We start from the raw sequence: 27,696 nt of genomic DNA on the forward strand, positions 1-27,696 counted from the left end.
CTCCCCTCAGTTCATGTCATTGTCCTGGCACTGGGAACACAGCTCTTGGCCACATGCTGGCAGCAGGGCTGAGCCCCAGCTTTAGCTCCCCTGCTAGGGGGTTAAATTCCAGCTCCCCAGGCTGGAATGTCATTTTCTCTGGCAGTTCTCTGAATTGCACCACCCAAGCTCTCTCATCCTCTTAATGCCTTGCCTTTCCCATGCTCCCACACCAGCATCAACGCCTTCTCCCTTCCTTTGGGAGGAACAGGGGCTTGGCCCTCCCTGAAGGCTCCTGAAATGCCTGCAAAGCTCCTTAGAGTGGGACAACAGACAGACAAAGGCAGACACTGCCTGGGCAGAGCTGGGGCAGAGCTGCCTGTGTCCCTGGTGGGTGGGGACCATTCTGGGCCCCTGTAGCCCGGAGCAGGGAACAGGGCATGGCCACCAACCCCTCCAAAGTGCCTTCAAGGGTGGAGCGTGGCTCAGCCCAGTGTCCTGGTGAGGTGGTGGAAAGATTTTCCTGCACCAGTACCAAATACCAGCCTTGGAAAAAGCTGCAGTGCCAGGAGCCAAGCAGACAGCAAAGCTCACGCTGAGGAGCGCGCAGGGCAATCCCAAATCCCTGAAATAAGCGGATCACAGGAGGCCAGGGGGGAATTCCAAGGGTGGAGGAAGGCATTGCTTCCTCTCTGCCTGCAAAGCCCCCGTGGCAGCCACAGCATCCCGGCAGGAAGCACGGACAGGGGGCACGCAGACCAGCTTCCCAAAAGTAGAACTTTTATTGACAGCAAGGGAAAACTAAAAACAAAGACAGCCAGAAAGGAGGCAACAACACACAACTAGCCTCCTCTTTCAGGTCCAACCAGTAAGGAGCTGCTCCCAGTCAAATTCCTATCGTACAGTCTCATGAAATAAGAAAATAGCGCCAGGTTCAGCCACCTGTGACCTCGGAGCTGTGGGCCCCAGCCCACGGTTCTCCCCACTGGCCTGGGTGGCTTTGGGAGGAACAGGACCCTGTCAGCCCCTCAGCACTGCAGAGGGGATGGCATTGAAGCCAGGACCTGCATTTCTCTGTGCAAAGAGCTTTGCTTTGTCTCCCGGGTCGCTGCCATTCTTCAGGAGCATTTACATGCAAAGAAGAGCTTTGTTTCCTAAGATCTGCTGTTCCTGCTCATTTCCTAGCAAAGGAGGCTGACCAGGAGCACTGGGAAGGAACAAAGACTCTGCTTCCATAGAAAATCCCTACTAACAAAGCAGGAGAGGGGAGAGTGTGCAGCAGCAGGAACTTTCCCTCTCAGAAATGTCTCTCCCATGTGGGCAATCCCACACGGGGCTGCTTCTTTATCCACTTTATCCCTCTCCCAGTGTCTCTCCCTGTCCCACAGCCACAGGGAGGTGCCCCCGATGTCCCCATGTGGTGCATCCATAACAAAACCTTATTTGTTAACAACAGGAATCAGCTTCTCTTCCAAACTTCCAGCACACAGAGGGCAACACCAAGCAACAAAGGAAGAAGGAGCATCAGCTTCCACCAAGCAACTCTGCTCTGAGCAAATCCTAAGGGAAGGGCAGGGTGCAGGCAGAAAACCTCTGAGCTAGCATTCAGTAAAAACTCTTATTTATTCACCCCTCTTGGTTACAGCTGGGCAGGGGAAGCGGGTACAGAGGAGGAGGCCATGCACTCCGGGCTGCTCCGTGCTGCTTCATCCCACGTCTCTGCCTGGGGAAGCTGCTGCAGGCTGGCGCTTTATTTCGCAGTCTGATTTAAAAAAAAAAAATTAATCAAAACTAAATAAATACTGTTCCAAAAGAAGCCAGAGGAGAGAGCAAGCCTTTGGTACAACAGCTGCATCTCCAGCAAGACCCCGAGCTGCTGTGCTGGACCCCTCCAGACACAGCTGGGGCTGGCACAGGCTCTGCTGAGCCTGTCACGCATGAAAACATGGAGCAAACAACAACAGGAACTCGGTGAGAACTCTGGTTCGTTTGTCACAACCCCCACGACTTTGCTTTGTGGTCTCGGGACGAGGGGAGGTGACACTCAGGGTTTGGGAGGATCCAAAGGAAACAGGCTCGCTCCAGGGCAATGCACTTTCAGCTCCGTTTGCTTCCCAGTCTCTGGGGTGAAAGCAGAGTGCTGTGCACGTACAAGGACAGAATCCTTTGACCTCACGTTTGCTTTGCTAAGTCCCCAAGGTGCCTCAAAACCGGAGCCTAGAACGCAGAGGCCGATGCAGTGTTCCTTTCTATGATATATTTTTCTTATATATAGTATATATTTTTAAACCAGCCCTGCCAAGTCTATTCTCTCTCTCAGGTGCACATCACCAAGAGTCATTTCCCACCATCCCACGACGTATAAAACAGGAGTTGTGTGTCTAAGGGAAGTCGCTTCCTATTGTTCCCTCTCCTTCCCCCTTCCCGGGAGCGAAGGGAGCGGAGGTGTCGGGTGTCAGGTCCTATCGATCCATCTCATCCAGGAGAGGCGTGGCGTCCCCGGCGATGGACATGGGCGTGCTCTCGATCATGGGGCTGGGAGAGGGGCGGGGGGTCAACCTCTGCTTCTGTTTCCTCCGCTCAGCCTCCTTCTCCTGCAGCCACTGCTCGGCCATCTTGCCCCAGTCGATGGCAGCGTGGCTGTTGGTCCTGCAAGGACACGGGGACAACGTGAGATGTGACAAATAAACTTCCCTGCCCTCTCTCCCTCCGCATGGGGAACTAACCCCATCGTGCTGTTTCCACAAAAACCAAGAAAAGCAATGGAGACAGGACAGGGATAGGAGCACTCAGAGCTACTCACTTTGGCTGCTGCCTCTGCCTGGAGCTGGATGAGGGCTGTGACTGGGAGGACTGGGGTGTGGTGTTGGCCTGCAGCTGGTACTGGGGCGTGGTGATGGGCTGGCTGGGAGTAGTGTAGGAGTAGCTGGGGGTCATCAGAGGGGTGGCCACTGGCTGCTGCGCTGGAGTTGTGAAGACCTGTGGAGAGCAGAGGCTGTCAGGGGACAGAGGGGGGACCCTGCCAAGCTGGGGGGGGTTCTGCCCTGCCCTGCTCACCCAGGAGGGTGCCCACCCTCACTCTGCATGCCCCAGCCCTGCTGAGCACAGTACATTTGCTCCCCTGAGAGCTGGGCCAGCACAGCCTGCCCTCCTTGCTCAGCCCAAGGGGAGATGCTGGAGCCAAGCAAAGGCAAGGGGCACAAGAGACATTTGGGGCAAGCCAGCAGCAATGACATCCTGCAGCAGGCACGAAGAACAGATCAATTCTTCCCCTGCAGGCTGCTGAGAAGGTGCAGCAGCTCCCAGGATGGCTCCCTCCCACCACAACCCAAGCCAGCTGGCTTCTTGTCCCATTAAGAGCTTAGTGTCTTTGCCTCCTGGTGTTCACCTCCCCTTTTTTTTCAGATGTCTTAATGATTAATACATTGGGTTATCCACAGTCCCTGCCTATCCTCAGCTCAGCATTTACTGTGCCAAACTTCCCAAAAGCCTCCCAAGGTGCTCTAAAGGAGGATCACTCCTCCCTGCAAGCCTTGTCTTGCAGGATTTCTACTTAGGGTGCAACACCTGGGTGTGTTTTTTGCACCCAGGCTCCTCAGTCCTTCTGCAGCTGCAATTTGCCTTGGTGCCAGCTGAGAGCTTGCAGAGTGGGCTGGGAGCAGGCACACATCAAGGAAGGCTTCACCATGGGCCAGAACTGTCCAATTCCATCTTCCTCCCTGCAGAGCCCCCGGGTGTTGGGTCAGGCTGAGGTGTTCCCCGCCGGTGCAGCTCAGAGATTAGCGCTGAGCTGAAAAGCCCTGCAAACTCAGCGCATACCTTCCCAGCTAATCTCCTCCACTGGCAGCTCACGTTGCCAATTCGGGGGCACAATCAGAAGGTTGTGTGCCCTCACTGCTGGATCCCCCCTCTCCACCCTGCCACATTCCTTGGGAGCCAGACCAGTTTGCTCCTTGCTCCAACTCCCCCCGGAGCAGGGCTGCGTTACGTGCCTCGCTTCTCCAGTCACGGGAGGCAAAAGGAAACCTGATTCAAGAATCCAGCCTGTGCAGCACCACGGGACAAAACTAGGACTGGGGGACCCCAGGCAGTGAGGGATTCCTTAGGTTCCCAGTGGTTTCTAGCAGCAAGGAGAAGCCAGCAGAAATTGAAGTGACACCTACGTGGTACGCGCTGCTGCCACCTCCGCTGCCCCCGTAGCCGTACTGGCTGGAGCCCCACTGGGCTGGGGTGGCATTTGGGTTCTGTCCCTGGCCTGTCACAGCAGCAATGGCACTGAACATCTGGGAGGTCATGTTCTGTGGTAGAGCATTCACTGCACGTGTCAGGTCTGCAAGGGAGACACACTGCATTAGGAAAAGGGGAGCCTGGAGGAGCAGCTCACATCCCAGTCCCAAGGGGAATGGCTTGCACTGACCTGCCAGGTTGATGTTAGCTGGAGTAGCATTAATGGAGGCTGGAGTCCTGGTCCGACTGCTGCTGCTGGGGGTAATACCTGTGTAAAACACCAAGAGGTAGATTAATTCTCCTGGAAGAGCAGCCATTGCTCTGAAACTCAGGATTTGAAGTTGTTCTGGCACGATGGTTTGCTGCCAGGGAATGGTGTGTGCTGGATTGTGGGTTGGTGCATGGAGCCAAACATTTCAAGCATTGCTCGGAAACTTCCCACACATAGAAAAATCCTAGGACACATTTTTGGGACAAGGAAGATGGAACTGTCCTTTAATAACTGCCCCTGCTATTGTGTGATAAACAAACAGCTGAGGCACTGAAGTTTTAGGCTGCTCACCTGGAACAGGGTCCTGATAATGATCCTTAAACCATCGGAAAAGTCCATTCACAGTAGGGAAGACTTGGCCCCGGTAGCGGAATCCCTCTGGTGTCACCGTCACATACTCTATCCTGGGAGAGCAGGGACAGCATGAGACATCACAGGCTGTGTCAGCCACTCACTGACAGGTCACACTCAGAACAGGCCTGCACTAAAACCACAGGCAATGGCTGTACTGATAATGAACAGATAGATCCACCCAAGGCACTTTATTTTCAAACAATTGCTTCCAACTACCCTGCCTGTCCAGGAAAAATCTGCTTTTCCATGAAAAACCCATCCTTCCCTGCCTACAATCCCACAACACCCACAGCACAAGGCAGTGCTGCTCGTGGCAGCCAGATGGTTAAGAAACATGGGAGTCTCCTGGGTGAGATTTACTGCTACAATTGGGTCCTCCACTGTCAGGAGGCCAAATCCTGGCAAAGAGGAGGCGTGATTTACAGGGATTTTGACAGAGCTGGAAGAAAAACTGGCAGCAGACAGCTGAGGTTTGGTACTGGCAGTACTCAGTGCAGATGCTGGGCTTGCCTCTCACTTACCTTGGTTTGCCTCGAGGCTGATATCCCAAGAGGAATTTACCAGGTAGGTCTTTACAGGCACTAATAAAGTACGGAATAAATGTTGGCTTCTCTTTCTTGGTCTTTATCAGCAGCTCTTCCAGCTTCTAATTAGAGAGAGAAAGAAGATAAATGCTCCAGGGGAGCCCACATTTTCAGCAGCACACAGAGCCCATGGATAGCTTCCTAAGAAGTCACCACATCCTGGGATTGTCTCACCTTCTTGTCTCCACCATTGCAGTCCTGATAGTATTTGTGGTTCAACAGGTCTCTGGCAAAAGAAGCCATTGGCTGGACATATCGAGCAACAATTTCATCCAGGTCTTCAAATTCCTTTGAACAAACACATTTAAAGAGGTATTTAGGGTGTATTTGGTCATACACTCTGCACAGAAAGGCTTGAGGGAAAAAAGAGAGACAAGTACTGTCTAAGGATCCAGAGACTGTATTGGAAGAGTGTGAAAAGACAAGAGTGTGAAAGCAGCTACAAGGACAGAAGGGCTGTGTCAACTTGTCAAATAAATCCTTCCCTTTCCCAGGCAGGCTCTGCAGGGCTTTACCTCTGTGTTAATCCAGAGCATGGAGCCCAGGCTGAAGGCATTCTCCTTGCCCTCCTCCCGCACATCCACGTGCTGGTAGATGCCATCGTTGACCTTCCAGGTGACAGTCAGGTGGTTCTCCCCTTTGCTGCTCGGCCGGATAATCACATCCCCTTGGTCCATGGTCTCCATCATCTTCTCTGCTTGCTTGAAGCTGATGTTGTGGAATGATGGGTGAGCAATTACCCTCTTGATGTACGCTGCAGAACAAAGGCAAGGTTCAGCCTTCCAAGAGGAACAGCTTTAATGCAACTGTGTCTAATTGTGCTGATTGTCCTGGGAAGGCTGGAATTACAAGGGAGAGAGAAATTAAGAGAACTCACTTGTCCTCTGCTGCTTTCTTTTCATGTCTTCTTCCTGTTTGTGATCTGCTGCCTCGGAGTCGAAGTCGTAGTAGGTGTCTTTGGGCAGTTTCCACTCGTTGTTCTTGTCCATCAGGTCTGAGGTCCTGCAGGTCAGGTCTGCACTGAACTTCTCAATGTCAATCTTCATGATGCGGCAGTGGACCGTCATCCCCACCTGCAGAGGAGGTGCAGGCCAAGGTGAGCAGCAGGTTTGGCTGATACACCAGAACCCCTGTGCTACACAACAATCCATGTGGGATCCTGCTGACACTGAGGAGGTACCAATCACCTCAGCTACTTCAGACTGATACAACCTTTAAAAGTGATCTTTCTACACAAACTGGAAGTCAACTGATCCCAAAAATGACCACAATCAAAAGAGATTAAGGGAAAAATGGGCAGTTTTCCAGCACATCTGTTACCTATTACCCATCACATGGAAAACTGCATGTCTGGAGGGTGAGGACAGCCACCTTTTTTATTTCAAATATCTTTCACAATGGGAGCAGCAAAATTGGCCTTCAAGATGTGCACAAAAGCAGTTAAGTGTGTTCAGAAGCAGACACACAAAGGACTGCTCTAATAAAATGTGAGGCAGAAAATTCCCCCCAAAAACTGCAATGTCTTAGCTCAGTTAACCATGATGAAGTTAATTAACAACTCTTTAAAGAAATGCTGAGACCTCTGAGCTTACAGATTATCCATCACCTGCATGGCCTGTTGGGGACCCCAAAAGACAGCAAAGATGTTAAACCACTATTTTATTATGTGATAAAAAGGTGTTATTCCATTTCTTCAGGAACTCTGTCCTGAGCAGGACCAGTAACTATGATGACCTCCACAAATTAATGGAGAGGGAAGAAAAAGCTATAAGAGGGAAAATGACCCTTGCCTGAGCAAAAGCAGTTCTGTGAACTCTTTAGAAAGCCAGAAACAAAGGGCAGCTCTGCATTAGAATGCCTTCTGGTCTCCTAAACCCAGACTCCAGCCAGATGACAATAAATCCTCCTGCAGCACAACGTGTTAACTGATTAACAGGGTCCCACCAGCTGCCAAGGGAGATTTGCACTGTGGGACAAGGACACTAACCAGAACCTGAACTTCCTGCTGATTTAAAGTCCTTACATGAAAATAAGGTTGGTAAAGTCATTTAAGAACAGTGTTATTAACCAAACTCTGAGTCTTTGGTATTGGCTCCAGATTCTTCCAGCTCTTGCTGGGAATGTGAAAATCCACTGCTTTCATACCTTCACCCTTTCTTCTGGCCTCTTGACCACCTTGTCACTAAGAAATTTTGTTGGGATGAATCCAGCAACACCATTATCCAGACGTGTCTTCACTCCAATGGCCTGACCTGGGCAGGAACCGCTGTCAAAATGGTTCCAAACCTTGAGCAAGGCAAAAGCAAATAAATCATTCAGCATGGAAACAAAATAGCCCCAGCAGTTCATACTCAAAACAAGTCCAAAAGCTGTGTCAGCAAAGTGGTGCAGCCAGCAGAGACTTGTGGAAGGGCAGGGGACAGAAGACTTCAACAAATGCTACCCAGTAATGCAATCTTCCTCCTCCAGTTCTGCTCAGCTTATGGGACATTGCAACCAGGAAGGTCAGAACATTTTTAGACCCTGAACACCAGCCTGTAGCCAGGGCTGGTCTCTAATGAACACTATAGGGGTTTAAAGTCATGGATTACCCAGGCTGGAATTCAGAGTGTTTAGAAGGGACCTAAAGTGCAGCTGCATTAAGCAGCAGGTGGTCCAGATAAGTTCTTAAAATTGAGAAGGTGGCAGAGCCTTCTGTTCTCAGTGTCACAGGCAATTTCTCTGCATAAAACACAATCCCAGACCACAAACAAGAAGGCTTTCTATATCTGCAAAGAACTGGTCAGCTTAGCCCCAGGTCCATTTCACTCTAAAAGCCATAATGCAGCCATAAAAGACCTGTCAAATCTATACTGAAGCAATTAGTCAGAAGTGCAACAGATTTTATTTACAGCCAAAGGCCACATCAGCTTGAGATCCTGGGGTGCTGCAGACACAATCTTGGCTCTGATTCCTTGTCTCCCAAGAACCCTACACAACATTTCTCCTGGTAGCAGCCCCCTGACACAGGCAGGAGAAGCAGCCCCACCTCACTGAGCTCTGGGAAGTTGTCCTGCTGGCAGAAGGGGCACTGCCAAAGGCCAGTTTCATCATTCCGTATCGCCTGGTCGTAGCTCTCTCCCTGAGGGCGCCTGTGGGCAATCCCAGTCACATTGCAGATGATCATTTTACCTGTGGGGTGATGGGAGAGGGGAAGGAAAGAATGAAAAACTGCAGAGCTGAGCAGCTCCCTCCATCTAAGGTTGTTATCCATACATGAAGGTGTTAGGAGGTCACCCAACTACTTGAAAAGCTGCTTCACACTCCACCACAGCACTGCCCCAGCATCAGGCTCACTAAGATCCCTTTGCCCCACCTTCACACATCCTGTGTCAACTCAGGAGGACAGGAAGCAGGGATCTGAACAGGGATGTACCTATGTAAAATGTCTCTGGAGTTTCTTTGGTCAGCATATTGAAGACCTCCTCAGTGTTGGGAGAATGGTATGGGGTTCTCAGGTCCTTGTATCTGCAGCTTAGCTCAGCTCGAATGTCATACAAAGTGATGTGCTTGTCACCATAGCCCTGTGAGGGATTCAGAGGTTACAAAGGCATGAGCAGCAGGAAGAAGGTCAGCAGGGAATCCAGTGTAAGTTTTGGAAGAACTCAAGCAACTTATGAAACAGCAAGTTTAAGAAAGGGGAATGCAGCAGGTACCAACAAATGGTGAAACTCGGTCACAGGATGTTGAGGAGGTCAAAAGGACAAACATATCTAGAAAAAAATTCAGGGAGAAGAGCTTAAATGGTAATTACTGTTCTCTGCCCCAAGTGTACTTTCTGCAAGCATTTACTGCATGCCACTGTCAGACACTGACTGCTCATTGTGGCCATTTATACATTTTACAACAGCACAGCTAAAGCCCAGCTCCTAAAAAGGATAAAGCTATAAAACATGAGAATCTCAGCTGGGCAGCAGAGCTTCCCCTCTTGTTTCTCAGCACCAGGAACCCCCAGTGCACCTGTCTTTCCAGTTCTTCAGCAAAGGCATCGAGATCCAGGTCTTTCAGGCGCTCGGGGTTTTCCAGGATCTCCTCCAGAGCTCCTGCAGGATTTGCATCCTCAGCTGACTCATCATATTCCAGGGCATCCACTGCCATTTTCCTGGCCCACTCATAGGTTTCAGGATGGACCCTAGAGCCATCCAGGACTTCAATGTAGGAATCAGTGCTGAAACAAAACCAATGTTCAGATCAGGGCTCGGAGCTGTTCCTGCAGCTCAGTGAACAAGCACATTGTTGAGCAGCACTGCTGCCCTCCACGGAACAAAGTACTCCAAAAATGACACTGAATTATTCATTGCTAAACCAACAGGAGCCAAGGCAAGACCTGGCAAACTCCAGTCTGCAGCTCCAAAGACACAGCCAGGTATTTGGGATGCTGGGTGGATTTGATCCCTGCATACTACAGCTGCTCTAGGAGCACACAGCTCGCTGTAGTTTCTCTCCTCACACAAATTTAGTGTTGCCAATGAGCTGTTTGGATGGGCTACACTTTGCCCTCAGCAGCTCTGAGATTTGTATCCTGCAAGAATCAAGGGCTCTAGCAGGGTTGGATCACTCAGTGTAGGGATTCAGCCAGGTGTTCTTTCTCACATTCCTTTTAAAAGGCAAAAAAACCCTGGAGAAAGCATGTTTCTAGTCAGAAACAAGGTTACAGCTGTCCTCAAAACACCTCCTGTGCAGTCACCTGTAACTTAATGTTCTATAAACTTCCCAGTACTGCTACTGGTTTAAGAGGACGGCAAAATGCTGAGTTGTTTCTCAAGTTTGAAACTTTAGAAAAATAAAATACTGTTGGAATGACCAGGCAGAAACTAAGCTCAAGTGCCCATGGGTTACTGATGACTCCATGACAACTATTTTAGGGAACAATTGGTTTTAGTTTAGTTCCTCTTGACCACAAAGAGTCCTTCACACCAGAACAAGCCATATAATTAATCTTCTGCAGTTCACACTGCTGCTGTGCAAGCTTAGCTGCCCATAAAAATCAGATTAATAACCAGCAATACCTGAACTTGGCCTAAAGTCAGAGGGGCCACACAGAAACTCTGGGAAACACTGACTCAGGGAAGGTCACTGTGTCACCCTGTCACTCACACTGACCCCACACCCCACAGGACATCAAACACAACCCAACACCCACCTATCACCCAGTGATGCTGTGTCAATTTTGATGAAGCCAGCACAGTTGATAAACACTTTGGGTCCCATGTGACACATCGTAACCAGCTGGGTCCTGTTCTCCAGACGGGTGTTGTTTTGTTTTAAGATCTGCAGAGAGAGGCAAGAATAAAAACCTTGAGAGAAGCAAGAGTATAAACCCTGCTATTCAAACATAAGATTGCCTACAGAGGTTGTGGACTTTCTCTCCCTGGAATTGTTCAAGGCCAGGCTGGATGGGGTTCTGAGTAACCTGCTTTACTGAAGATGTCTGTGGCCATGGCCAGGGGTTGGAATTAGATGATCTTTAAGGTCCTTTCCAACCCAAATGGTTTTTGTCTGGGAAAAAAGCAGAGGATTCACACAGCACACTGCAGTGTTTAAAGCATCTGACACACGCCCATCACAGCTCTAAAGCTGCTGCTCCCTGCCAGTGTCTCAACATTGTGTGAAAAATGATGATTCCACATCATCACGGCTCCAACTCTCAGGAAAAGCTTTGGCATCTTGCCTCGTGTTTTCTACACTGTGGAGGTGTCTCCACACTCTGACAGCACATCCATTCCTGTGGGTTTGGGAGCTGGCTGGGATTGATGGATCTGCTGAGCCGTTTGTGTTTCTCAAGGACACAAGTCCACGTGTAGCTTCGGGGCGAGGCACAGCGAGGTAAAAACACACATCAACAGAGCTGCCAGCTGCACCTGGCACACGGGACCTGACTCACCCCCTGAGCACTCACAGAGTGCTGCTTTTGCAGGCAGGCCCACAAGCCTCCTTACCTTCAGCAGGTGGGTGCCTTTGCGTGGTCCCAGGCCACACACGTACTGCAGCAGAGCCTGGCTGTGGGGGTGAGCAATGGCCCTGTTCACATCCACCCCCACCTCGTTCACACGGTTGATGAATTCGCAGTAGAGCGCGTTCAGCAGCTCCTCCTTCACCACGTGCTCCTGGCAGAGATAAGAGGTGTTAGCCCTGGAAAAGATGGGTCTGTGCAACCCTCTGCCACGAGCCAATCGCAACACACTGGCACCCAGGAGCTGTGTGGCACCTCAGCTACCCCTGAGAACAGCCTAAAGGCTTTTGAGAAAGATGCAATAAAAAAAAAAAAGGAAGGTGCTGTGTAGCCTGACTATGGCACAGAACAGGCAGAACTTGCACAAGTTTAACCTGGAAACCTTTTCTTTGAAAGCAAACCCTCACAGGCTGCTTTCTCTTGCAGAGAAGGATCTTTCTTGCCCAAGGAAAAATTTACCTGCAGAGGGTGGAGTTTCAGGCAGAGAATATCCTCATCAGAGCTGCAGACCTGGGCAAACTCAATCAGGGGGTCCTGGATGCGGCGAGCGAGGGACACGGCCTGGCGCAGCAGAGGGGGGTAATCCCGGAACTCATTCTGCAACAGGACACAGAGCCAGGGAAAACCCTCGTGGTGCTTCCACACTTGGTACCACAAGCAGCAAAACACATCAGACAGGGACTGCAGCAAGGAAGCACCTGGTGCTCATGGCAAAGAAAGTTGAGGTCAAAGGCTGCCAGGAGCTCTTATGCAATTAGTAATGGAACAATCTCACTAATTTCCAGCTACATCAATATCCACTTTGTGCATCTGCTGGCGCTGATCACTTCAGGGAAGCCTAAGATGTTTTGCCTTGATCCAAAGATCAGTACGTGACTGTCCAGATGGATCATATGAGACAGAGAATGATGCAAGGCCAGCACAACAAATGGAGGATGACACAGCACGAATGAGCAACAGACTAAGGGAGGGACTAAGGGAGTAGCAGAAGGTTCACCTCAGACTTCTTGCTGTTCATGTAGAGGATGGCCAGTTCATTGTCCACCAGCTCCACCCCGATAGAGGACAGCTGCTGCCCTTGGTCCAGCTCATGAACAATTCTCTTGACATCCTCCATCAGCATCTGAGCATCCCTAGGGAGAGACAACCAAGGAGACTAAGGGAAGAGCATAGAGCTGGGTCCTGGAAACAGTGAAATGTAGACAGGCACAAGGAAAGGACTGCAAAGAGACTGGCAAGTGGAAGCAGCACAAAGACTGACCTGTTCTCGCCTGCAATTGTCACCACGTGAGGCTTCTTGTTCAGGAGGAATTTTTTCAATGTTTCAATATCCTGGGCCTGGAAAGGAAAGTAGAAAAGCTAGAGGGTTTCTGTTCTGAGCTACCTACATTCATCTCAGTGACAGCTGCACCAAGGCTCACCTTCTTTTCCCTCTCCTCCTCACGCCAGGCATTCCTTCTCTTTGTGAAATGTGGCAGTCGGAGGAAATCTGTCACCTCACCCTCTCCATTAACGAGGGCACAAAACACAGGGTGGTCCCTGTCAAACAGAGATCACTCAGACATGGAGGACTGCTAAAGCTGGACATGCATCCAGTCACCATTCCCTCCCTCCTACCTGGCTGACGAAAAGGCAATGCCCAGCACCCGGATCCCCTTCCCTTGGTTTTCATCCATGAAATCATCATCTTCCTCCACCTGCTGATCTGGCCTGTATGCAGCAACCTTCAGCCAGTTGTACAGTTTGCGGCTGCAAGCCTGGGAGAGCAGAGAAAGGACAAAGATGAGTGAGAAAATCCACTGCAGAGACCTGGCATAACCCTCTCCTGGAGGGAAAGTTGAACCAGACTCAATCCCTGCCTCCTCCTCCTCCCCAAGAACTTGTGTATGACGTGTCAGCAGCAATCCCGAGAACACTGCAGGGCTGCCAGTGTTTGTAAGCCCAGCTCTGCCTCATCTCACCTTGAGGACATACTCCTTGGCCTCCACTAAGAGCTTGTTCTTTAATTCTTTGGCCATCTGCACGTAGAGGAACTGGTTGAGGGAGCGCTCGATGGCCATGGTGCGCTGCCGGTTCCACTCCTGCACCTGGTGACTGAACTCGTCCCGGTAATAGAACTGCTTGATTTCCTCAAAGTATGTCTGGTCACTGCCATAACTGCAACAAGGGAGAAGAGGGGATGCAGAAAGGCTCCAGACACCTGCATGGACCCATCATTGGCAGGTTCCTGCACACCCCAGGTTCAGGTAGCTGCTTGGAAGAAGTAGGGAAGAGCCAACGCTCCCATCCAATGCTGCTTTGGCTGCTGAAGTGATGCTTCAGCATCACAGATCACAGCCATATTGCACAGTGTGGCCACTCAGATGTGCATGGAAGGAACTAAGCTGGTTGGGAAACAAACATCATCTGCAAAAATCCCAAGGTTTCAGAGTCTGCTTTCAAGTGAGTAAGACAGATGTCTGCTGAAGTTCTCAACAAGCTGACGAAAAAAGCCAGACCCTGAGAGGCTGCTTGACTTTGAGGAAACTACCAGGCCATGACTTTCAGAAGTAATTTGGGTTCAAAGAGGTGCTCAAAGAGCACTGCCTGAATGAGCTCTGCCAAGTCAGGGATGGCACAGCCAGTGGGAACTCACCCCTCCACTCCTTTCATGTCAATGCTGATATCTATGGTGAGCAGTGCCTCATCCTCTGCCAGGCTCATTTTCAGGAACTGGTCATCTCTCAGCTCCTTCACAGGCTTGTTCTTCATGTATTTAAAGGAATAGGCATAGTGGGCTTCATCAATATCCTGGGAAAAAGGAGAGACAGTCAGCATGCCCACAGGGTATTCATGAAGAAAGATCCTTCTGTATGCCACAGCAGACAATGGTTTTTATTCAATACCCCCTCAGCCCTATGCCTGCCAGTCTGCATTTCCTTCCCCAGCAGGACACAGTGGAATTGCTTCCCAGTCCCAGAGAAACAGATTGTTTCAATAATTGAAGGCAATGTCTCATCTGGTAAAATGCTGAGACTAAAAATGCAGCACACTGCTGAGCTGGGCTCTGCAACAGCCTAGCTCAGTGCTGCTCTGAGATTTATTCAGAGTTGCCACTGACATGGGAGTACAAGCATTTGTGTGTTACTTAGATCCTTCCCTGAACTGACCCACAGAGTCAGAGCTCCCTTCCTTACCTTCTTCCCCTTTTTGGTTGGTGAAATGTTGATTTTAGCTCGTTCTTGGAAAGTCTGTCTCAGGACCTGTCTGACCAAGGGCTCCCTGGCGATCTGCAAAGCCACCATGTACCGAGCTCCTTCCAGCACTGCTTCTGGGCTTGGGAATTGACTGCAGGCAAAAAGGCAACGTGAAGCCTTAGAAGAACGTCCCCAGATCCTCTCACTTGTGTTATACCCACAGTAACTCCACAGAGACCCCCCCCACTGACCTACACACATAATCCTTGGCCAGCTCCAGGGGCTCTGCAGGGAACTGCTCTGTCTCGTGACGCTGGTAACTGTCTCGGAGATTCTCTCCGAACTGCTCAGGTGTCAGACCAAATTTCTTAGCCAAGCCATCTGGTAACAAGAAAAAAAATCAAAACACCAATGAGGACACAGGTATTGTAGCTAACAGTGAGCAAAACCACCAGTCTTCCTTCCACAGGGGAGTCACAGCACCCTGCAGAGCACGTGGGCCAGGCCACTGCAGGCTCAGCAGGACAGAGCAGAGCCTTACCCAGCCCAGCTGCCTGGCAGATGGTGTACATATCCCTTCGGGAAGCCTGCTTCAGCTCAGGCCCCTTCTGCTCATCATCCTCTGCATCCTCCCCTTCACCTGGAGGAAGGATACATTAGAGAGGCATCCAGACAGCTGGAGCACGTCAGAAATGCAATAAAGAGATTAAACACAACCTACACTGTGCAACACAGGCCCTAAATTCAAAAAGGCATCTCAAAAGTAACAGTGGCCTTAAAATTATTCAGGGTTGGAAAAACACTATCTTCAGTGTCACTCTTGCAGTTTTAATAGGAGTATCTCTGGGCTGCACATTAGAACATACACCAAGTTTGCTGATGCCACCCCTGCCACAAGAGGTGGCATTCATATTCCACTGGAAAGCACCTCGTGTGGCAAACCTTAAATATTTTCAAAGGCACCTGAAAGACCTGGAACTAACTTGAGACAGAATGACCAGCAGAGGTGCACTGTGCATTTCACTAGACTTCCTTCCTATTCTTTCAAACCAGGATTTTCAAGCAGCCCACAAGGAGAAAACTATCAAATGTGGGGAGACAAACCTTCCTCTTCTTCACCATCCTCCCGGATACGCTTTTGCTTTTTGCGGGCGGCCTTGGCAGCATTCTGCATCTTGGGGATGTCTCTGCCATAGTACAGCAGGAAGTGATTGTACACGTCCTTCAGCTCGTCCATGGACTGCACGTCCTTCAGCCTACAGAAAGCCAGCATGTTACACCCTAGGTCATGCTCAGAACACTCCAGGAACCTGCTCTGACTCAGGTCAGGAAGAGGAGCCCTTGGATTCATCAACCAAAAGAATTTTAATTATTTCTCCTTATTGGCTTCGCGGGTGCTCTGCAGTGGCCTGTTATTGTCATGTTTTCTGAAAAATTTCTTGGCCAGGATTTCTTCTCCTGGGAAGCGAGGAAGCTCCACCTTCTCTATGTTTTATTCTTCTGGAATGTGATTTGGAGAATTATTTACTCAACATGTGAATTGTTTTTAATTAATGACTAATCACAGCCAGCTGTGTCAGACTCTGAATCTGTCACAAGATTTTATTATTCCTTCTTGTCTAGTCTTCTGTTGTCTCCTTTCTCTTTCTTTAGTATAGTTTTAGTATATAATTTTCTTTTAATATGATATATATCAAAAAATAATAAATCAACCTTTAAGAACTTGAATTCAATTCTCATCTCTCACCTTGTCGTAAAGCCTACAACACCACAACAATTAATAACCACAGTGGCCAGAGTGCCTGTGCTTTTGGGCAAGTCAATGGACATTTTAAGGAATTTTGGAATGAATACAGAAGTCCTGGCACCCTACCTCTCCATGTCAGTAGTATCCAGGGCCCTAATTCCATCAGCCAAGGGCTTGTCTGGGTCAGCAGAGATTTGCTCATACTGGTAGGCCTGCATCTTCTCAAACAGTCGTGTCAGGTTCTGCTTGCGGATCTTCAGCTGGGTCCACTGACACAGGAGCAAAAGAATTCCAGTGAAACACCCCATTGTAATGTGTTACCTGTCTCCTCCCTTCCCAAACAAGGACTTCCAGGATTTTGGGATATTTGTCATCTCAAAATGATCATTAAAATCTTCATCCACAGCCAAAGCCAAACGTGACAAGTGGCAGGCCTCATCTCAAAGATGTATTATAATAACAGAAAAAAACCAAACTTCAGGTTTGGATCTGATAGCAGACAAGCAACCTGCACTGCTGGCAGGAAATGTCACTACACAAAAGGAACTCAGAGAAAGAGAAGGATTTTCTTGAATCCTATTTTGTCAGATATCCCCTTATCACCATATGGTAAAATGCAAAAAAATATGGGTAAAAATCCCAAGTATGGCCAAAACAAACTGCTGAAAGTATCAGGCTATGTAGGAGGACAAATGTTGATGGGAGAACCAGAAATGAAAATATTCCTGACCTTCTCATCCCACTGCCAGACCCTCCACAGGTCGTTGATGTGCAGCTCTGGCTCCACATACTCCTTTCTGTAGAAGGCGATGAACGGGACCTGGGTCAGAAATGAGACTCATCAGCCCTGAGCAGGGGACTGGGCTGTTCCTGGCAGCCACGAGCCCAGACAGAGCTCCTGCTCCATTTGGGACAACAAGCTAATGAGGCAGCTCTTGCTCCACCAAAGAACACATCAGATAGGCCAAAAACCTTCTGCAACATCAGGCAACACCTCAGAGAACAGATTGGATGGACCGAGCAAGGCTCAAGAGAAATTCTCCCACCTCATTCAGCATCCATTTGACCACAATCAGGGAAAGACAATGACAGCAGCTCTGTCAAACAGGCCTTAAAAACCTGCATTGCCAGAGCTCACATAAAATGAGTTGCAGTTCCCAAAGGAGCATCCTTTCATCACAGGAGAGGCAACCAGGGATGGTAACTCAGCCCCTTCTATGTGCCCTAAATGTTTCCAGCAGCCCTGCTAACCCTGTCAGAAAAAGGAGACAGACCATGGTAATGAAGAAAAGTTGCAAATTACCTCAAAATGCTGATTTCTCATGAAATTCAAAGCTTCTTTAATCTTCTGGATGGTGCTGGGCCCCTTGCGGCCGAAGCTGCTGGCTTGTCCACGGTCAAGGTAGTCAGAAGTCTCCTGAAAAGGAAACACATTGTGCTCACTCTGCTCCTGAGCTGAACCCCTAAAAGAGCAGCCCCAGGTTAAGGCTGAGAAATTGTGGTTCTTTCAACTTTTTTTGTTCCTCTTTGCTCTGTTTTGTGGATGCACAAATGAAGACACACACGTCAAATGACCTGCTCAAAAGCAGAAATGAAGGTGGGACTGGGCACCACATTCCTATCAGCAGAGCCCTGGAACAAGTCCCAGGCACAGTCCTTTACCTGCAAGGAGATGGTGGGAGTTGCAAAGGCATTCCTATAAATCCAGTCAGCTTCTTCCTCCAGCTCATCATCTTCAGCACTCTTCACTGGGATGGATCTCAGCTGCGAAGAGACAACACCATGAGCACAGGCATGTGTGACACCAGGGCTTGCACTGCCATGTTTCCAAGAAGCCTGGAAATTATTGTTTGGAGCTACAGGTTACCTCTGGGGACCCCCACCTATGGGGTGCCAAGGATACCACTTCAATGTCTGCACCTTCTGAGCACACAGGAAACTGCATCAGCTTTACACTAGATAAAGGCAGCTACAATCCTGTCAAAGGCTTGTGGAAAGGCCTGCAATGGTGCAAAGTCTGCTGTGAAAATCAAGTGAGGATATCTCCACTTCCCACCAGACACCCAAATTTTCTGCAGTTACATCCTCTGCTCCAATCTACCTGTGCTTTGCTACCACTTTTGTTGCTGCAGCCACAGAGTAATAAAAGATAAAGCAGCTCCAAAGCCTCTCTGGGCACTCAGTCCTCTCTTCCAGAGGTGCTGCTCTAATCACTGACATCCATGAAGATGGCAATATGGGTGAAGAGGCCACCTACAGCCACCATCAGAGACAGCATTTCCTTCTGTGGCCCAGACTGGCATGGGGAAAAAAGGTCTTAGGAAAACTGGCAGCTTCACACATTCCATTTCACAGAAAACGGTAATAAAGCTCTGCAGGGAATTACACTAACATACACTAAAGGGAGATGGATTTTTCAGTGAAAGTCTGAATATAGTGTAAATTTAGACAAAAATATGAGACACCAGAAGGATTCCTCACAGCACAAACAGCACCTTGTACTGGGAATAGTCTAAGTTTCATCACCTTGAGTAAAGTTGGTTACAGCAGTTATGTGTTGGCTGGCATACAGGTAAGCTAGAAACCTTCCCATGTCTCCTGTGGCACGGCATCTTGCTCTCCATATACCCAGCTCAAGGGATTCCTAACATCACCCAGCACAAAGCCATCTCAGCAGAGCCCAAGCCCTGCACTTCAGCAGTGCAACACTGGCACCCAGTGGCCACGGGGAAGCTGTGACTGGAGCTAAACCCAGATTCACACAGGTACAACAGCTCCCATGTCACTGACACTTCTGAATGCAGTTTTAGCCTGTACATTTGACAGGTAAGGTCGACAAAGCAGGAAAAAGATATTCCAAAATCCATCCAGCAGCTCGCCAGCCTGCAGGTCCAAGCCTGGGAGCCAAAATGCTTTCTGCCTCACCTGGAACCTCTCAGGCATGTCTGTCATGCGGATCTCGTTGTCCTGGTCTGTGAGGTGGCTGCTCTCCAGCTCGCTGGGCTCGTACATCTCGAAGATGCTGCGGCGGCTGACGCGTTTCTTGGCCGCCTTCTTGGGCCGCACGCGCGTCTCCCCCTCCGTCTCCTCATCCTCGTACTCATACTCCTCCTCCATCTCCTCGTCGTACTCGTTGTACTTCTCAAACTCATCGTAGTCAAAGTCCACACCAAAGATTTCCTGGGCTTCCTGCAAAGCACTGGAAAAGCAAAAAAAACCCCAACCTTGTTGTTCAGCCCCACAGTGCACAGAAGAGTTCACAGAACATCTTTACAGCCAGTAAAGTCTAAGCTTTAGTTTTCCACCCAGGCTGAAAAATCATGGATAAGTGCAAACTCTGAGCTTTACTGCAAATATTTCTCTTAAGGGCCCGGTTTTGGTATCCCTTTAAAAAAATCCAGGGGAAAAAGGAAAAAAAGAAGGAGCCACACATTTCAGAAATCACACACTAAAAGCTCTGTGTCTAAATTTACCTGGTTTCTTCTGGGAAAAAGACCAGCAGTACCCAACCACAAGCTGAATCACTCTGCAGTTGCAAGATCCAAATAAGCTGAGCACTATTTTCAAGGCTCCAGGCCAACTTCCAATCAATACTTACGCATCTGTGTATCCTGGAAGCTTCTTTCTCCATTTTGGCTTCTTCAGAGGTTGTCCATCATCATCCACAATGAAGTCATCAATGTCTGGACATTGAGAAACAATTTAGTGGTCAGGGGACTTACATACAGAACTGGTACCTCTGACAAAGCTCAGCCAGTGCAACTATGAGCCTCCCCCACTTAGGCTGCTGCTGGCTGTCAGATTGCCCAGCTCCCCCCAGCATCTCCTACAGCAATCTCACACAGTCCAGGAGCCTGAACCACAGTACCAAGCTGGAACAAACTTCCAGACAAACTTCCAGGCAAAGCCATTTGAGTTGCAGCTCAGTGCACTGAAAATACAGTCAGGAAAGGCCTGGCTGCTTTGGACAGTAGAAAGAACTCTTGAAACTTTTTTGGTAAGGTAGCAGCAGTGAGAGGCTGATGCTGAAGAGAGGTAGGACCGGCATGCACCGTGCTATGAGGTACTAAACATTGCCTTGAGTGCCTTCCTCTGAAGCATTTTCATTTTTGAGGCAGCTTAGGAGAGGTGTTCAAGACCTCAGCACATATAATGGGCTACTGCACAAAGTGGTTCAGACAGACAAACTAAACCTGTCACCCAGAAACTTTTAATTCTAAGGACTGCACTAATCAGAACAATAAGAGCTTCACCATGACAGGGTCACAGCCTTTTGGATACTTCTAGTTCAGAGGAAGTCTGAACTTTGTTCCTGTGCTTAAATCCTAGGACAAACATTGGATGTAACTGACCATCCACACTCACCAGATTCATCTTCCTCCTCCTCCTCTTCCTCTTCCTGTGGAGCAACAGGAGCTTCCACAGCTTCCCCTCCTTCCTCGCCTTCACCATCCTGAAAGATTTCTTCAGCAATGGCTTCCTTCTCGTGTTCTTCCTTTCCATAATCTTCTGCTTCATCGTCCTCATCATCAGACATTTTTCGCACACGCCTGAATTTTTGCTGCAAGAACAGTTCCCTGTTAGTGCTCATAAACCCTGGCTCAACACTGCACTGCCTCTGCAGGCACCTGGAGGGAGCAGGATGGAGCACAGGCACACAGGGGAGAGGAGCCACCCCCTTGGGAGCTGTGACACTTGCACATTGTCACCACCACTGCTGGCCTGGTTGATGTGACTCTAAATGTTTCAGAAAGAGTTTTAGAGCCCATAACAGCCTGTGCTGACCTTGAGGTTAGCACCACACAGGGATGGAAGATGAGACTGTCCTGAAGAGGTGGAAAGGGAGGAGCACAGCAGACTTTAGGCACCAGAAAAAAGTGTTTTGCAAACTCTGGGAAGCCAGGTCCCAGTCACTTGGGCAGGGATAGATTCTGCATCCTTCAAGCACTCAGCTCTCCCTTTCCAAGAGGGCAGGAGCTGATGTGAGGCACTGTCTGCTCATGCCAGGCTGGAGCCCACCTCCCCTGTGCTAAAACACCCCACACCATTAACAGCAGCATGGGAACACAACTCACTCTTTTGACTTTAACGCCCAAGTTTTCTTCAATGAGGTCAAAGTCATCATCCTCCAGGCGGTCATCAAAAGCTAGAGAAGACAGCAGAGCTAAGTTACACTCTCCCTTTCCTAATCTGGAAATGCACTCACCCAAAAGGGTACAGCTTACCCAGCTCACACAGACCAGGGCAGAGGGTGCTCTCTGCCAGCATTACCCCGTGCCCTGCTAGCACCAACCATCACAAAACTTACTGCGCTTTCTCTTTTTGTGGCCAACATCATCCTCGGAGTCCCCAGAGTCACTGGCTTCCTCCTCCTCTTCCTCATCATCATCATCGTTAATGAATCCTTTCAGGTTCCCCTGCTCATCCTGATCATCGAGGTTCAGCTCCTCCTCTTCCTCATCTGGGATGGAGAGCAGCACGTGTTAGACACTTACTGGTTATCCACTGGGACCCGTGCAAGCAGCATCCTCCTCCACACCATCCACACAGAGTTTTAACTGAACACTTCTACTGACACAGAACCCAGCCAGCTGCTCCTGCCAGATCCCCATTTCTTGTCTCGTGCTCTCTCTGCAGAGGGAACAGGTGGATTGGTCACACTGGGAGAATTCCTCTGCTTTAACATTTACTATCAAACTGTGCGACTGCAAGTCCCACGAGGGTGAAGCAGCGTATTTTTATTGCCAATTATAAATACCACTTGGAGCACTTGGAGGAAGGGAAGGACTCAAACAGCTGAGATTATTGACTACAGATGGCCCTGCTGTTAAAGCACAGTTATTGCTCCATCTGCAGAGCCACAGAATGCAGAACAGAACAGCAATGAACACAAACAATTCAACAAACTCACCATCCTCATCTTCCTCTACAAATTTCTTGGTTACTCTGGGTACGACCTCCCCATCCTGGTTGTACTCCTCCTCTGACTCCTCTGCTTCGCTCTCCACAAAGTCAGACATGGCTGCAACCCCTCACACAGCAGCTGGGGAAAGAGGAAACATCCTTGGCATCAGCTGAGCAAGCAGAACATAAGCACTTCCCCCTTCAGGTTTTGGAGAGAAGGCACCTAAAGCAAGAAGGGTTTCAAATTAGCTACAGAGGCCCTGAATTACCCAGTGTCCACCTTGCCTGGACATCCCTGTCACCAGAGATTAGGCAGCAGCCAAGAGCTGCCAGCTCCTGCCAAGCCATGTCTGGGTGAGGAGGGCAGGAGCTGTCACAGCAGCACGGCTGGAACGTGCACACAGCCAGAGCCTCCAGCCCATCCACCCCCTCCCACGCGCTGGGAAGGCTCCCACTGATGCTGCACGGTGCCAGGCACACAGCCCAGCTAATTAGGATCTTAATATGATTAATCCTCACTCAGTTAACGAAGCCAGGGTGACCCTGGAAAGGGCCTTGACTGAGCCAGGACTGCCATCTGTAAGTGACTCTGCAGAGCCCACAGAGCAAACTGGAGAGGTCTGGGGATCCTGGGCTGGGGCAGGGGGTTTGTGGCTGCCCACAAGCCAGAGCCATAGCCAGGATGTTCCATGCCAGGGGCCTCCATCCAGAGTTGAGGAAGCAACAAAAAAAATACAAAATCAGTGTGTTTTTTATATCCAGAACCTTTTGTTTGATGCTTTTCCCAACTGGGGTTTCTGGACACAACATAAATCAAGCTTGGCACAAAGGAAAGTGTTCGCCAAGTTCTGTCTCTCTGAGCCTTCCACTTCTGGTGGTGACAAACTCATTGATATTTTTGAAATTTTCAAAGGAAGTTTTTTTTTTTACCTCCCTTTTACATACATCAAAACAACTGAAACTTACAAGAGTCAGCTATGAGGAAAACCAAATGAACTCCTCAAATGGCTGAGAGGATGAAAACACCGGCCCAGGAAGAAGTACAGGCCTTTGGGAAGGAGCAGTACAAAAAGTAGTTCAGAGGTGTCAGATCTAAAGCCAAAACCTCTATGTTAAATTACATCTGATGTAATTCAACACACAAACACACAAAAACAGCAGAGGAAAAAAAAGATGAGGAAAAAAAATCCATATGGCAGGGCATGATACCTAAATAAACACACTTAAAAACATTGCCATAATCATTTCCCCACTGCAAAACAACCCACTGAAGGAAATCAGTCCCATACAGGATAACCTGATCAAGGCTTTGCCATGACACTTCTCGTGTGCAGGATTTCTTGTTCTGCCCCAAGATCCCCACATCTGCTGCACAAACACAACAACTTGTAGAAAAACAGGGACTCAGTGCTCAGTTAGAGTTAAAAGGTCCAAGGCTGATCTTGGATGATCTTTTAAGTCTTAAAATACGAGCAGCTCCAAAGGAACTGTGTCATCCGTATCTCATTAAAGAAAACCCACAACAAAGATGAGGGGAAGACCTCTGCCAGATTTCAGACACGAGTGGAGAGAGCAGCTCACACTCCTTGGCTGCAGAACATGTGGCTGTGGCCAACTTCTTTGCAGGATGTTTGACAGACAGAAATCACAGCAGGCCAAGGCTACTGCTCTGCATCCAGCCAGGACGTGGCTGCTCTGGTTCAGTGTGGGATCCCCATGCTCAGGAGGACACTACAGAAGTTAAACACTTGTATTTGAGCATCCCCCTCAGAAATACCACCTCAGAGGGCAGCACTGATGCCAGTTAAACGTGTGTTCCTGATGCAAATGGCACTGATGAATCATGTGAGTACACAATACAGAAACAGGCATTATGTTTACCAGCCTGTGTATGAATATTCTGTCAACTTCACACTTTCTCACCAATCCTCCTGCTCCAGGTATTCACCAGGGTGCATTAACATACACAAACATGCAGGCTGAGTGCCTTTTCCTAGAGCATTTCCAAGTCTAATAACCTCGTTTATCTCCTGCCCATGATCGATACACAACCCACCTCGTCAAAGCACCACATCCGATTTCATCATTCTCTGCCAGTGAAGTATTTAACTCATGATTCTAACTTTCTTCCTCATCACTTGGTCTACAATTTCCTGGCAATTTTATTCCATGTCAATTTTGATTTGTCTGGACATGGGGAACAAATAGGACTTGAGAAAACCATCTTATTTAATGATCCAGCCAAGCAGGTTCCACACGAGTCAACCACCCACAAACCCAGGTGCTATCAGCTCCAGTGAAATTCACCTCAGGACAGCAGGGATGTCACTTAGCATGGAGAAGAGATGCAATATATTAAATCAGATATTGATTAAAGGTGCCTTTCCCACTAGCTGTCCCAGGGAGGCCCTAATTTGAAACAACACAAGCCAGGGAAGAGGGCCGAGGTGCAGAGGCAGAACTTGGTGTGGTCACACAGGGAGAGACCTGAGGAGGGTTTAAAGACTCTGGACCAAGGAGTGTTGGGCCAGCCTAGCTGTTTTGATCAGGAGTGTCTGCACTTTGCTCAGCTCAAGGGCACAGTGGCACTGATCCAGAGTCCACAAGTACCTTTAACTGGGACCGCTGAGTTCTGATCAGGGCAGGACCAAGATGGACATTGGCTGCAGACTCTGCCAGGTGAGGCAGGGCCTTTAGAACAAGGGCTGCTTTGTGAGAGCCTGAGGATTTCAGAAATCATTCCCACATCCATCTATCTGCTGGCTACTCAGCACATTGGGAATAGAAATGTCCCTCAAGAGCTTCACCTGAGCAGCTGTGGGGTGAGAGAAAGCAGAAACATCTGACACTGTCTCAGCTACAGGGATGCCACCTGAGGCAGGAAACCTCAGTGGTGTTCAGAGAATAACCAAGCAGTGTCCTCAGAGCAAGATATATTTATTATTCAGCAATCAACCTCAGGCTAGCAGTATGAATACACAAACCAACAAAGGCAGGTGCTCACCTTGGCTTTTGGAGAGCCTAGGTGCAGCAAAGACAGCCCTTGACTTCTCCCCATCCTTTGTGGAAGAAACTACATCAATCCCACATTAACACTTGTTTTGTGGGTTTTTTTTTTTTTTTGGAGGGGAGAGTGCTTGGGCAGGGATGGTTCTAACCTCTGCCACTTCATGATTCAACTCACAGTCCATTTATGATCACACAGATCCAGGGAACCACACTGCCACCACTGAACATCTGCTCTCATGGCCACATTTCAAAGGGTCAAACTGCAGAGGATTCAGAAAGCTCTATGAGAATAAGAGAGCTGGGGTGCTCAACTCAAAATGCAGAGCCTGAGGAAGCCAAATCTATTAATTTTGTCAATTAAATGCTCATGAAATTAATTTTAGCACAGTCCAAGTACATCCACAGGAGTCCAAGACTGACAATAAATGTCTGACTGGGAAACTCAAATGAACTGCAAAGGTAACACCACTCTTTCCCCCCGTGAAGCTCTCAGTGAATTTCTCAGTTAAATCAGTATCAGTGTTCTTAAAAAAAAAAAATTCTTCAGGCTATGTTTTACCACAGAACTCAGACCAAATCATTTTGGCATCTTTTGATTTGAAGTTTATCAGCCTAACAGAAACATCCCTGTGAAGCACTGCAAGGCACTCCCACCATAAGAAACCACCCTCACAGGCACCTCAACGCTGAGCTCTTCCTCACAGGCATTTCTTGGTATCCACATGGACTTCTGATGGCCACTGAGGCCTGCCAGTCCTGACATCAGCAATAAATCATCTTATATTTAGCTTTTACAGCTGTTTTGCAGATTTCTGAAGTCTGCATCTGAACCTGACACTCCCACCCTGCTCAGTGGGAGGAACACAGGGGGGAAGTGATGACTGGGGACCAATGATGGGGAAAGTCCAGGCAGCCACCACGGCTCAGGAACTTCCCATACCTGCTCTGTTGGTTCTAATGCTGCTGCTGGTCCCACCGCCCCCGATGCTATCGGGTGGCAGCACGTCCTGTGGCAGGGTGACACATTTAATAGCACGTTGTGTGAAAGAACACTTCCGCCTGTTTATTTTAGCCCTGCTGCATCATAATTTCCGGTCAGAAACAGCAAACTGATGCTCCCTCCTCGCTTTCTCTGACCTGCCCATGACTTCACGCACCTGGATCATATCTCCTGCCAGCAAGTTCTCCCCTAAGGTGAGGGCACGAAGGCTTTGCTTGCCCAAAAACCTGCTCTGCTCCTGACCCTGCGTTTTGCAGCCCTCCCTTTTTGGGATGGTCTAACCAGAATTGCCAGGACACAAACTGCCACCCATTTACTCAGCAGCATAACAATGTTTTCTATTTCATTCTCTTCTCCTTTAGTGTAATTTCAAAATATCCTTCTTAGGCTACAAGGGGGTGTTCAAGTCGTCTTAAAAGGAACAATTGTTGAGACACCCACTGCTCGCCCCTGAATAAGAGCTGATGTAGAGCCAATTTTATGGTGTTTGTTACCTTCCTTACACCTTCTGCCATATCTTATTTACCATACTAGCACTCCCACCCGGGGTTATCTGGTCCCTGCAACCTCACAATTTACTTATCTTAAATAATTTAGGAGTAACCTTCCTTCTCCACATCACTGTATTCAGGGCAAAACAAAAAGCAACAGAGATGACTATGAAACTCCACAATAACCTCACTCCACTATGATCACCAATCAAAGGTTTGACACCTTTCAGTCATTTATTAAACCCAAAAGGGCTTTCCCAGACCCTTGGTTTTTCAGGGAGCACCTCACCACAAGTTTGGAAAGCCTAACGCGGTGGTCTGGGAATCAGACCTGCGGAGCAGAGATCCGGGAATCACATCCACAGCGTGGGGAGATCCAGGACCACCAGGGTGGTGAGAAACCAAGGTCAGGCCCTTTTCCCCACTCCAAGAAAAGCACCCCGATGCCCCCCACGCCATCTCCTCACACCCACAGCTCTTCCCCCCGTGCCAGCGCTACCCCGCTGCAGCAGGGGCGGGGGCTGCGGCACCTCCCGGCCCGGGGGAGCCACCCCGACCCCGGCCGCCGCCTGGCCTCCCCCGGGCCCTGCCCGCCGCCGCCCCGGGAGGCTCCTGCCGCCGCCAGCCCCACCCACGGCCATCACCGGGGCCGCACCGGGGCTATCGCCACCGCTTCGCTCCGCACCGGGCCCGCGGCGCAGCCCGACACCAACCTCGGGCACGTCCCTGCCGCCTCCACCGGGGCTCGGAGCCGCCGAGGCGCCGGGTCGGGGGTGACGCCCCGGCCGGGACAAACACGGGTTCGCCCTTCCCCCGGTAAGGGACCCTCGTTCACCGCGGCCCTGCCGGGCCCGGCGCGGCCTTACCCGAGGGTCCGAGGGAAAATGGAGGCGGTGGCGGCGGCGGCGAGAGCGGGGGGCGGAGCGGGCGAGCCGCGACCTCCCGGCGGGCGGAGCGGCGGC

General features: G+C 49.6%; 1 protein-coding gene across 2 annotated transcripts; it reads right to left on the reverse strand.

The window, feature by feature from the left end:
- Nucleotides 1-1,578: 1,578 nt before the first annotated feature.
- On the reverse strand, nucleotides 1,579-27,642 carry SUPT6H (SPT6 homolog, histone chaperone and transcription elongation factor). 2 transcript variants are annotated; one of them, XM_084219379.1, is made up of 37 exons: nucleotides 27,601-27,642; nucleotides 22,242-22,373; nucleotides 21,639-21,791; nucleotides 21,406-21,476; nucleotides 20,696-20,891; nucleotides 19,929-20,013; nucleotides 19,256-19,529; nucleotides 17,993-18,094; nucleotides 17,634-17,747; nucleotides 17,061-17,150; nucleotides 16,457-16,599; nucleotides 15,688-15,839; nucleotides 15,125-15,223; nucleotides 14,835-14,964; nucleotides 14,584-14,734; nucleotides 14,043-14,197; nucleotides 13,369-13,564; nucleotides 13,025-13,164; nucleotides 12,829-12,946; nucleotides 12,669-12,745; nucleotides 12,405-12,540; nucleotides 11,867-12,004; nucleotides 11,394-11,561; nucleotides 10,598-10,725; nucleotides 9,415-9,622; nucleotides 8,831-8,978; nucleotides 8,444-8,586; nucleotides 7,561-7,701; nucleotides 6,293-6,488; nucleotides 5,931-6,169; nucleotides 5,590-5,703; nucleotides 5,353-5,477; nucleotides 4,769-4,881; nucleotides 4,397-4,474; nucleotides 4,143-4,309; nucleotides 2,783-2,958; nucleotides 1,579-2,628 (listed from the first exon to the last, which is right to left on the reverse strand). In XM_084219379.1, exons 2-37 carry the CDS (start codon nucleotides 22,348-22,350, stop codon nucleotides 2,442-2,444), a joined length of 5,160 nt encoding a protein of 1,719 aa, XP_084075505.1. In that variant the 5' UTR covers nucleotides 22,351-22,373; nucleotides 27,601-27,642; the 3' UTR covers nucleotides 1,579-2,441. The 2 variants fall into 2 exon arrangements, with proteins under 2 accessions (XP_084075505.1, XP_084075504.1); XM_084219378.1 differs by having other exon boundaries at nucleotides 27,448-27,636.
- Nucleotides 27,643-27,696: the final 54 nt, after the last annotated feature.

The sequence above is a fragment of the Fringilla coelebs genome, assembly GCF_963513975.1.
Source record: "Fringilla coelebs genome assembly, chromosome: 20".
In the NCBI taxonomy this organism is placed as follows: domain Eukaryota; kingdom Metazoa; phylum Chordata; class Aves; order Passeriformes; family Fringillidae; genus Fringilla; species Fringilla coelebs.

What these genes read in the sequence shown, in the direction of transcription:
- SUPT6H (XM_084219379.1), bottom strand. Translation starts at nt 22,350, where the DNA reads ATGTCTGACTTTGTGGAGAGCGAAGCAGAGGAGTCAGAGGAGGAGTAC. An exon ending in CAACCAAAAAGGGGAAGAAG is followed by an intron (nt 14,198 to 14,583) that starts GTAAGGAAGGGA and finishes CCTTTTTCCCAG; the next exon opens with GATATTGATGAAGCCCACTA. An exon ending in TCCAGAGACATTTTACATAG is followed by an intron (nt 8,587 to 8,830) that starts GTACATCCCTGT and finishes ATCACCCCACAG; the next exon opens with GTAAAATGATCATCTGCAAT.